The sequence below is a fragment of the Strix uralensis genome, chromosome 12, assembly GCF_047716275.1.
Source record: "Strix uralensis isolate ZFMK-TIS-50842 chromosome 12, bStrUra1, whole genome shotgun sequence".
Classification (NCBI taxonomy): domain Eukaryota; kingdom Metazoa; phylum Chordata; class Aves; order Strigiformes; family Strigidae; genus Strix; species Strix uralensis.
The window spans coordinates 1,933,953-1,945,322 of NC_133983.1; the positions used below are offsets into that span (position 1 = coordinate 1,933,953).

Sequence of the window (11,370 nt, forward strand, 5' to 3'; positions counted from 1 at the left end):
TCCTGGTCCCCCTTTCTGCAGCAGCCCGGGAGGTGTTGGGAGGCTGGGGTGTGGTGGTGGGCTCAGAATGGAGAAGGTGTGGGGTCCTGCCAGACCCCGGGTCACAGGCCGGCAGGTGCCATTGTGGAGGTGCACCCACTGCCTCCTTACCTTCAGATGCCCCACAGGGACCTGTGCAGGCCTTTGCAGGGATCCTGCTGCGTGGAGCGTAGAAGGATTTAAGCTGGAAGGGATCAGTGGAGGGCCTGGTCCCTCTCCCACTCAGCACAGGGCCAGCCAGCTCCACAGCCTGGGGAGTCAGGAGAATCCAGCTGAGTTAGGAGAATCTCCGAGAATGGGTTTGCCACCACCACCTCACCAGGGCTCTGTCCCCGGGCTGTGCCACCTGCAGGGGGAACACTTTTTCCCCTGAAGTCCCACCAAAATTTCCCTCGTTGCAGTTTTCACTGCACGGGGTGGGGAGGCCGAGCACAGCTGCCCCAAGCAGATGCTTTGTGGTACGGGGGGGTTACTCCATCCCGGGCAGGATTTTGGCAGGGCAGGGGGGATGTTGCAGATCAGTCCAGCCCTGGGATGTCGTGGTGGGGGGCGGCTGACGCCGCTGCCAAGGGCTGGGGAATAATTTAGCACCCGAGGGCTGGAGGAGGTGAGATGCCAACGGGGAAAATCACCCCACGCTCCCCTTGGGCCACCCTCGGGGCAAACGCCGCAGCCAGGCAGAGCCGGCTGGATGAGAGCGGCGCTGGGAGCAGCTGGGGGCCGCGGGCACCAGCCCCGTGCACCTCCCTGCCCTAAACAATCTGGACTAACCAGCCCTGCTGTCTGCTTCGCTCTTGCGTGTCTGGGCCTCAACTGTGTGCCGGGACTGTCGCCCCACGCGGGAGCCCTGGGGCTGCCAGGCTCGGCCCTTGCTGCTGCCCTCGGCGGTGCTGGGGCTCTGGACAGACTGAACACTTGGTGCCATCCCTTAAGACCCTGAGGGCTGTGGGTCCTCCTCCTCCTCACCCAGTGCCACCACACCCGTGGCAGTGGTGCCGGTGAGAGGACCCTGTGTTTGTAGGGCCCTTCGCAAACAGGCTGGCAGAGCCAGTGCAGTCAGGCCATCGGCGCTAAACCAGCCCCAGCGCTCCCGTGGAGCTGCCGGTGAGGTTTTGGCTACGCCAGCACAGCTGCCTCGGGACAGGCAGCTGCCTGTGGTTTGGTTCTCAGGAGGCAGCGAATCTCCCCTCCCTGCAGAGCTGCCCGGCTCTGCCACTGGCCGGGGTGCCTGAGCCCAGCCCAGGGCACCCAGCATGTCCCCTCGGGAGCCGGGGCTGGGCAACCACCACCATCTGTGCTCACTGCCCACGGGGTTTAACCGGAGAGCTGTGGGAGAGCCCTTGTGCCACGCCGGGGCTGGCACCGCGCCGGCACCCTCGCTCCCCTCGACCATCCGTGGGCAGCTTGGGCAAACAGGCTGGAAAAGCCCTGCCCTCGGGTGCGTGCCACCTGCCTGACCTTGTGCCCGGGGTTCCTTGGCCAGCAAACGGTTGGGGCAGGGGTGCTGGCACTGAAGGTTGATGCTGCAGGAGGTGTGGCGAGAGGGGGTGAAGAACCCTGGGGACTGTCACCCCCGATCTGGCCAGGCCTGTTCCCGGGCAGGACAGGAGGGCAGGAGAAGCTGTCACTGCTGTGGGTCACAGAATCCCAGAATCATCTCAGTTGGCAAAGCCCTTGAAGCTCCTCCAGTCCAACCATGAACCTCACCCTGACCATTCCCAACTCCACCAGATCCCTCAGCGCTGGGTCAACCCGACTCTTCAACCCCTCCAGGGATGGGGACTCCCCCCCTGCCCTGGGTCCAGTGGTCCAGTGGGGCCCAGCAGCACCTTCCTGCTGGGCTGTGGCTCTGTCTACAGGCAGGTGCTGGTGCGGAGCTGGGCCAGGCCAGCAGCAAAGCAAAGGCCAAAGCCACCATCAGTCCAGCACCTCAGTGCTGGGAGAGGGACCGAGGGTGCTGGGAGCCCCAGATGAGTGGGGGGTGGGTACAGCCCCCCCAGCTTGGGGCTAGAGGAGGAGGATGGAGCTGCACCACCCCAGTGGCATTTACTGGGGCTGAGTGACAGCCGAGGCGCTGCTGCCAGCCCAGTGCCACCCGCAGTGTCACCGGGGTGTCCCCTGCGCAGAGAGGGCACCGCAGTGGGGACAGGGTGGGAACCTTGGGGGGGGCCAGGCAAGGCTCGTTGCGTTGGGCCGCTGTGCGGGGACGTGCAGGGGGAGCGACGTGCCGCAGCGTCCCTCAGACCCCCTGTTCCTCCCCGCAGCGGGTCTCACCGGGGCCGCCCAGCACAGCCACAGCGAGCGCCGTGGCCAGGGGTGCCTTGTGCACACAGGGCTGAGGTCCCCCCCTGCTGTCCCCCCCCACTGTCCCCCTCCTCCTGGGGACCTGCAGAGCTGGTCGCGGGGCTCGTGCTGGCCCACGACGGGACAGGCAACACCGTGGGGCTGGTGGGGACACGCCTGCCCCCTCCCACGGCACCGGGGTGTTTGGTGTCCTGGAGGGGGCTGTGCCCCGCAGCTCTTGGGGTCTGGCCCCTGCGGTGACGCGAACCAGGGAGAAGGGGAGCTTTCTAGAAAAGGTTTTACTGTCCGTTGCAATATATTAATTAATGATGCATATTTCGATAAAACAATTAAAAAACCCCACTTGCTTGGAAGGAGGGGGGTGGGAGGCAAGGGGGCTCGGAGGGACAGTGCCTGTCGGGAGCGGGCACCACAGCGGGGCTCCCGGGGACGAGGGTGGTGGGAGAGGGCAGCAGGCGGCCCCGCTCCGCCCCTGCCCGCTGGCCCTGTCATCGCCCCGGTGCCCGCGACCAGCCCGGCCACGCGGAAGGCCGGCTGGCCACCAAGGGCGCAGGACCCCGTGGCTATAGGGTGATGAGGGTGCCGTCCTCCCGCCCGCTGCCCCGGCCGGGGCTGCCGTCGTGGCTGCCGAGGGACTGCAGGGAGCCCCGCGAGCTGTGCGGGGACAGGCTCCGCTGGAGGGGTCCGTCGGTGGGGCCCCCGTTGGGGCAGCCCCCGGGGATGTAGTGGGGCGCGCTGTCGCTCTCGATGACCAAGTCACCCTCCTCGTCGCTCTCGGCCGTGCTGTAGTTGCTCAGGTACTGCGAGGCCGGGCTGGGGGTCTGCTGGCTGGGGGTGCTGTCTGTGGACATGCCCGAGCTGCCCGAGGCCTTGCTGCTGCGGATGACGTTGTTGCGCTGGTTGGCCGGCTTGACGGTGATGATGAGGTTGTGGCTGTTGGCCACCATCATGTCCGTCACCTGGTCCAGGGACTTGCCGGCCACGTCGATGCCGTTGACCTCCAGGATCTCATCGCTCACCGCCAGCAGCCCCGTGCTCTCGGCCAAGCCGCCCTTCACCAGGCGGGAGATGAAGATGCCGGGCACTTTCTCGACACCCTGCGGGGCTACACGCACGCTGACGCCGTCACGGATGTAGAAACCCAGCGGCTTGTCAGAGCCGTGCTTGTGGAGCCGCACGCGGCGGTGGGTCTCGGGCAGGATGTCCACGTCGATGATGGAGGAGATCTGGCGGAAGTCCTGGGGCATGCCGATGAGGAGGTGAGGCTTGGCCCGGTAGTGCGTGGGGCGCAGCAGCCCCTTCTTCTTCCGCTGCAAGGAGTTCGAGGCGAAGACGCTGGCGTCAGACTCTGCTGTAGGAGCAAGGGAGGACACGGGTCAGGCACCGCAGCTGCCTGGGGACGCCCCCGTGCCCTTGGCCTCGGGCGGTAGGGGAGCCGGCGGGAGAAGCGCCCTGCTCACGAGTGTTACCGGCTTTTCCTCCCCGGAGCATCACCCTGGCTTTTCCTGCAGTCTGTCTCTGCCAGGCCCATCTCCTGGGATTACCCGGCGTACACAAGGCCAGGATTAGTGGGATCGAGGCGGTGATTCAGCCTTAATCACCCTTTAAGCCAAACTCTGCAGCTTAACACTGGAGCTGCCGGCCCTGATGGCCCGGGAGCCACAGCCGTGCCCCAGTTTGGGTTTGGGGAACCCCCCCAGCACGAGGGTGTGCCGTGGTGGCCGCCAGCTCCCCGAGGGCAGGTCTTGCCCCGTGAGACAGCACTGGAGTCCCTTGTTCCCACTGGAGCAGGGCCTTCTCTGGCACAGGATGGGGATGGCCGCAGCTCTGTCCTGCAGAGCCCTGTCATCCCCAAGGATGGAGACTCCCCACCTCCCGGAGACCCATCCCAGGGCTGCAGTGTCCCCAGGGCCCCTGAACATCCCAAACTCTGATTTGTGCCACTGTCTCTTATTCCACCATCCGGCACCACCACATGGGGTCTGGCTCCATCCTCCCTGACCTTGACCTGGGGCTGCTCTGGGGGGGGCCAGCTCCACCACATCCCCTCCTTGGCCACATCCACCAGGTGCTGGGGAGCATCCCCCGGGCCCTCTCTGGTTTGTCCCCATCCCTCTCCACGGGGGGGCCCAGATCTGGACGCTGTGTTGCTGGCATGTTGCCCACAGTGCCCCCCCCACCCAGCACCCGGACCCTGCTCCAGCCCCAGGGGCACTGGGGCTGCCTCAAGCCCAGGGGACGCGGGGTTTCTCCCTAGCCAAGCCAGCCTGCCAGGGCTCCTGGGTTATAAATATCTCCCTGCACACACAGCCTGGCATATTTTTAGCTCGGGGAAGGGCAGTGGAGGCTTTCCCACAGCTATTTCAGCACACAGCTCCTCTCCGAGGGGCGTGGAACGGCTGGGCCCAGCAGGTCCAGCCCCCCATGGACAAACCCACCAGCAGCTCTGGTGATGTGCTGGGCTTTCCCCAGCCCCTTCCATGAGCCAAGCCCAGCCGAGGAGGGCCAGTGCCACTGTCCCCAGCCTGGCTGCCCTGCGGGGATGGACGGCTTCACCCGACGGGGTGACAGCATGGAGAGGAACCGAGCTGCAGCCTTTGCTTTTTGACCCCCTGCGGCAGGACTGGCTGCCGCGGAGCCCACCGACGGGCGCACACCTACGTACACACGCGTGTGTGCGGCTCCCCGCGCCCGGCTGTGAGAGAGGCTCTGCAGCCGCATTCCTCACCGACCTGGACTGGTTCGACGACAGCCCAGCCCCGGGATGACCTGGATCCATTTTAAATCAGCTGTGACTCAGCCAGGGCTCGCTCCTGGCCTCTCTGCCTGCCTCCCGCAGTGCTGCCGGCCCTGTGGTCTCTCTCCCATGGGCACAGCCCTGTGCCAGGGCTCGCCAGCACTGACTCCTCACCCTCCTTATCGCGCTGCCCACAGTGTGAGAACCACAGCTGCCTGCTCTCTGCACCATGCTAGCTCGGCGCGGTCACCCACGGGCCCTCGCAGGCAGACGAGGTGGCTCGGAGCAGGACCAATGCTCCCGCGGCAGCCCCGGCACACCCAGCCCCACACCAGCTCCCCGTGCTGCAGCCTGGGCCCAAGTGTTGCTCCAGGAGCAGCGGATGGTTCGGTGCAGCCAGCAGCAGCCCCTGAGCACACCACGGGCTCCAGCTCCCTCATGGCAGCAGCCTGGATCACCACTGCCGGCCTCCAAATGTCCAGGGCATCCCGCACCACCCTGATGTAAGAGCCCAGAAAAATCTGGCCCAGCAGCCGAGGTGGCCACTGGCATCACCCCTCGCCCAGGGACTTCATACCGACAGCGTGAGCAGGAGACGGGGTGGCTCTGCGCACCGTGCCGGGAAAGCCAGGGCTTTTAGATCAGACTCTGGCTTTGTGCAGGTTTGCTTGATGGATAAAAAGCCTCGGTGGTACTAAACTGAGCAGAAGGGGCTGGGCTCATCTCCATCTCCCTGGCGAAGAAGAGACATACCTGGGGTGTTTGTCACCGGGAGGCTTTCATCCTCACCGGGACGCTGCTATCATGGTGATTTCATGCTCCTGCATGAGAAAGCTGCTCTCAGGGGACGCACCACTGAAGTCAAGGCGAGCCCCTGGGCTGCTGGGGAGGAGATGGGCCTCCTCCCACTGCCAAAAACTCAGCAGCACCCAGGACCCCAAGACCTCTACCAAAATGATCGGGGCAGGGGGCCAACGGGGCACCCAGTGCGGCGCTCACGGAGCAACGCAGTGTTTTCCGGGAGCCCACGCAAGCCCAGCTGGAAAACGCAACTTCAAAGGGGTGAATCGTGAGGTTTCGCCTTTGCTCGCCAGGGCGCGTGGGGCTGGGCTGGGGCAGGTGCCCCTTGGCGTGGGAAAGGGCTGCCGGGGAGAGCCCACGTGGGTGCCCCGGCCCCGGCAGGGCTCTGGGAGCCTCCTGGTGCTGCCACCTCCACATCCATCCACCACAGCGGTGGCTGGAGGGTATGTGACCGGCCACCCCCACCGCTGTGGAACCGGCGGTACCACGGGATGTGTCTCATTTCTCTTGATGGGGAGGACAGATCCAGTGCCCTTCTCTGGATGCCGCTTACCCTTCTTCTGGATGATGACCCTGAGGAGGGGGTTGGCGGAGGACAGGGCTTTGTGGTAGTTGTCGTCGTTGTTAATGGGCAGGAGGTCGCCGTGGACGTCTGTGTAGCCCAAGAGCACGTCCACCCGTGGGATCTGGTGCACCGTCTGCAGCAGGCGGTAGAAGTCCTGGAAGCTGCCCGTGCTGGAGCGTTTCATGGCAAAGCGGCGAAATTCAGCGTCGAACTGTGGAGGAGGAGGAGGAGGAGGAGGAAGAGGGTGAGGCTGGGCAGAGGCTCCGGCCAGCAGGACACCACGCAGAGCTGCCCTGAGGCAGAACTCCGGCAGCACCAAGGCAGCGGCGCCCGTCGGCCAGAGCCCATCCCGAAAGCAAAATAAAAGGAGCGGAGCCGTTTTCCTGCCCAAACACCGAAGCAGTGGGCGCAGAGAGGTGCCGACGCGGCAGAGGAAGGACCCTCCGGCCGTACCACCAGCCACGGCGGCCACCGGCAGGCCCTTCCCTGCGACATGGGTGCTGCCGTAGCACCTGGTGAGCAACAGCGTTAATTATTGCCTCCTTCAGTCACGACGAAGGGGAAGCCAATTAAGAGCAGGCTGAGGAATGCTGCGAGGATCGCGCTGCCGGAGGGGAATCGGGCTGTCGGGGCAGGTGGCGGCTGGTGCGCCCTGGGAAGGAGGGTGCCCCGCACCCCCGGGGGTCCTGGGGCAGGCACACAGGTCCTGGGTGAGGGTGCAGCAGGGGGGTGCACACATCTGGGTGAGCCCAGGCTGGGTGGGTGGGCGCAGCTGGGTGAGCAGGGGAGCGCACGTCTGGGGGTGGCCACATCTGGGCGAGCACACCGCCATGCGAGTGTGCACAGCTGGGGGTACGGCGCGGGGGTCGCCCCTTGCTGGGGGGCACATCGGGGTGATGGTGTAGTTGGCGATGGGCAGGCCCTGGCGAGCGGGCACATCTGGGCAGGGGCACATCAGGGCGAGGTGCGCTCCCAGCGCGCCCGCACCGGCGGGGCCACCCCGCGCCCCGGGGCTGCCGGCACCGTGCGCCGGCGAGGGCGCACATCTGGCGAGCGCTCCGCGGCGACGCTCCCACGGCCGCTGCCGGCCGCGCCGAGCGGGCCCCGCGCCCCGGCCGAGCCCACGGTGCCGGGACGCCGCGGCCCGGGCTCGGGGAGGCCCCGGGCAGCGCCGCAGCGCAGCGCAGCGGAGCGGCCGCACGGCCCCGTTCCCCCGCCGCTCCCCGGGGCGCGGTGCCGCCCCACGTGTGCTGCCCGGCGCGGGGGCGGCGCGCCCGGTCGTGACCCGGCGGAACCGGCCCCGGCACCGGCATCGGCCCCGGCGCCGGCGGGCGCTTACCTTGCTCTTGACCTCGATGACGGGCTCGGCGGAGCGCGCCGGCGTGCGGTGGTGCTTGGCCATGCTGCGGGCCGCGCCGGGCCGCACCGGGCCACGGGGCCGCGCCGCCGCCACCGCCGCTCCCGCGGCCACGGGGGATTTTCACCGGCCATGACGTCACCGGCGAGCAGGCCGGGCGCCGCGCGCCATTGGCCCAGGCGGCGCGGGGGGCGTGGCCGGGGGGGTGCTGACAACGTCGCCGTGGCAACGGGGGTGGGGCCAGGCGGGCGGCAGGACACACAGACACACAGACACACACACACCGCCCCCGCCCCGCTGCCACCGGGCACGGCTCCCCTCCGCCGGCTGCCCGCCTGCCCCCGCGTGCCGGTAATCCCGGGCATCCCATCGCCATCGGGAACCTCGCGAGTGGCCACGGGCCCCTCTGCGGGGACCGACACGTGGCTGACATCCCCGCTTCGCCCCCACGAGTGTCACCGGGGCGAGCCTGGCCTCCACCCGGGGGGGTTCCAGCTGGCGGAGGGGCTGCGCCCGCCTCTCCTGCGGCTCCGGGGCTGCCTGCGCCCGGGGGGCAGAGGGCTGGGAGCCCGCCGGGCCACCCCAGGCAGCAGGGAACGATTTTCCACCCGGGCTGTGACCCTGTTGCTTGTTTCCAGCCTCCTTGGTTCCACGTTCCCTCCAGTTTTTCTCCCGTGTCCAGCAGGAAAGTTTCATTCCCACTGCAGAGCAGCAGCGGGCCGGGGAAGTTTCATCATTCCGGGGTCGAGCTGCTTCACCGAGCGGTGGAATCACGGCGTGGAAGGAGGGGAGCTGCTCCAGTTCACTGCCGAAGCGCCAGGCTGCCGGAGCACATCACCGTGGGTGCTGCCGGGCTGTCTCCGCGGGCAGTGCCCCTGGGATGTGTCTCCCGCAGAACAGGCTTCATTCCGGCAGGGAAATGCCCTTCCCCGCAGACCCCGCTGCGGCACAGCTCTGCCTGCGCCATGCCTGAGCGTGCTGCCAGCTCCCTGCCTGCGTGCGGGCTGCCGGCACCGGGCCCAGCAACCCCAGGGCCTAAACAAGACTAAAGTCTTGTCTGCAGGCTCCAAGGGGCCGCAACAACAGCGCCATGGCACGCTTTTTAAAGCCCGACACCTTACAAGCGCAGCGCTTCCTCCTGAATAAACACATTGAACCAAATCCTGAGAGTCAGCCCAGCTTGTCTGGGTCACGCCATCTCCCGATCCTTGCCCTATCCCGGCCCGCAGAGCAACCTTTGGACGGCACAAAATTGCGTCAGACCCCGGCATCGCCACTGCACCAGGCCCACGTAAGCCGGACTGTGGCTCCTGGAAGGGTCATCCCCTGCGTCACCGCGCCCGGGTGAGCAAAGGGAGCGCGCCGGGCTGCGAGGCCGCGGGACACCTCCGCGCCTACCGGCAAATTCTCCGCCGGCTGCTCCTGCTGTGCTGAGCAACTGCCACATGGTGAAAACGAGCCTGACCGCACACGGAGCTGTAAACTCATCAGCAATTTCCTCCCTCCCAGGTGTTTGGTTTTTTTTTTAAACAGAGTAATTGTGTTGAGGTCAGAGAGATAATCCTGATTTACACCAGGGTTAATGTTTTCGCAGGCACTGGTGACAAAAGAAGCTTGCAGCCCTTCATCTCCAATTTTGGTAAATCAGAGTTAATTGTTCAGCAGGACGGTGGGGGTGACATGCTGGTAACACCTTCTGTTTTGCACCGTGTCCCCAGATCTGCAGCTACAGAGTGAGACCTAAGCTAAGCCCACAGTATCAGGGCAGGGATTGGTTTTGCCTTAGCACCAGGAGCTCTGACTCAGCCTCTGGGACCGGAGCACGTGCTACCAGATGTCCAGGTGTGCCCACCAACTTCAGATCCATCGGTTCTTGGCTGTTTCGGGTGACGACAGCGAGGGCCTGGATCGCCGGGGGGCTCAGCACTCCCTGACTCAGAGCGGGGCTGCCAAGGTTTAGTGCTCAGGCTGGTGGGTGCCTCGGGAGGTTGCTCCTCCACCCCCTGCTCAAAGCTGGGTCAGCGCTGGGCTCAGATAAGGTTGTCCGGCGTGTTCCTGTGAGCAGGCGGTTTTCCCAGCAGTGGCTAGGGCAGGGGATGGGCTGCGGGCAGCTCAGGCGAGCTCTGCCTGCCTTGTCCCTAATAGGGGGGAGAAACCTGGGAGTCTGAGCTCCAGGCAGGATCAGCACAGATGCTCACTCGGTCCATGGGCCAGCAATGGCACAGGGATGAGACTCAGCACTGGTGAGGCCGCACCTCGATGAGTGGGTTCAGTTTTGGGCCCCTCACTCCAAAAAGGCCATTGAATGACTCGAGCGTGTTCAGAGAAGGGCAACGGAGCTGGTGCAGGGTCTGGAGCACAGGTCTGATGGGGAGCGGCTGAGGGAACTGGGGGGGTTTAGTCTGGAGAAGAGGAGGCTGAGGGGAGACCTCATGGCCCTCTACAACTCCCTGAAAGGAGGGTGCAGAGAGGGGGGATGAGTCTCTTGAGCCAAGGAACAAGCACCAGGACAAGAGGGAATGGCCTCAAGCTGCGCCAGGGCAGGGTCAGACTGGCTCTTAGGAAGGATTTCTTTGCAGAAGGGGCTGTTGGGCGTTGGAATGGGCTGCCCAGGGCAGGGGGGGAGTCCCCATCCCTGGAGGGGTTGAAGAGTTGGGTTGACATAGCACTTAAGGATCTGGTGGAGTTGGGAACGGTCAGTGTGAGGTTCATGGTTGGACTGGAGGAGCTTCAAGGGCTTTTCCAACCTTGATGATGATTCTGTGATTCTGTGAGTCCTAGCAAAACGCAGATGCGGAGCCTGAAAACCTGGTTTGATACCGGTATCTCCACAGCTTTACCCTGTCCCTGCCACCCACAGGTCCCTTCTGGGCACTCCAAGCAAAGGCTGCAACTGAGCGAGCAGCAAACAACGTCACCTTGACCTTAATGGGGGACATTGGCGAGGACAGCCTTGGACACTGCATTTGTCTTTCCCTCTTCTACCACCGGGATCTGGGGGACACGGATCACAGTCCCTGCCAGCAGTGCAAAATCAGCAGAAAGCCCTGACAGCATCTCCTTGGCTTGGTGGGGACAGAGAGCTGAGGCTGGGGAGGGAAAGCCCACCCGAGTGCTGAGTCTGGCGAGGGACCGCCGAGGGCAGAGCAGGCAGGGAGCTGAAGAGATTCCTGCTGCCACAGTGCTCGTTGTGCACAGGAATGGGCTCTGCCAGCATCCTCTATCCTGATAAGGATGTACCCTGGCAGCCAGAGAGGGTTTGTCTGACCAGATGCAGGCTCGGTTCATCTCTCTGTGATTTTATTTTGCCGGCTCCCAAGGCAGCCATGCCCCGTGGCACAGCCCTTCCCCGGGAAGCTGCGAGGTGATGCATCCCCGTGGCGGAGCGTCTGTTCTGGTTGCAAAATCTGGTACCAGCTGCAAACTCATCCGTGCCTTTGGGCAACATGTCTGGCTGCCAAGGAATACTGAGCAGCTAATGAAACACACACAGTAAATACGTGGTGCTGACAGATAAAACTGATTTCTCACGTTCCTACGATATTGTTTTACAGTGTGCTAGAACTC

The 11,370-nt window shown here is 65.1% G+C and overlaps 1 protein-coding gene across 2 annotated transcripts; it reads right to left on the bottom strand.

Moving 5' to 3' along the window:
• Positions 1–2,625: 2,625 nt before the first annotated feature.
• Positions 2,626–7,906, bottom strand: PARD6A (par-6 family cell polarity regulator alpha). 2 transcript variants are annotated; one of them, XM_074881518.1, is made up of 3 exons: positions 7,786–7,906; positions 6,435–6,657; positions 2,626–3,691 (listed from the first exon to the last, which is right to left on the bottom strand). In XM_074881518.1, the coding sequence occupies exons 1-3, from the start codon at positions 7,846–7,848 to the stop codon at positions 2,907–2,909; spliced, it is 1,071 nt and encodes a 356-aa protein (XP_074737619.1). In that variant the 5' UTR covers positions 7,849–7,906; the 3' UTR covers positions 2,626–2,906. The 2 variants fall into 2 exon arrangements, with proteins under 2 accessions (XP_074737619.1, XP_074737618.1); XM_074881517.1 differs by having other exon boundaries at positions 2,626–3,694.
• Between the last annotated feature and the right edge of the window lie 3,464 nt (positions 7,907–11,370).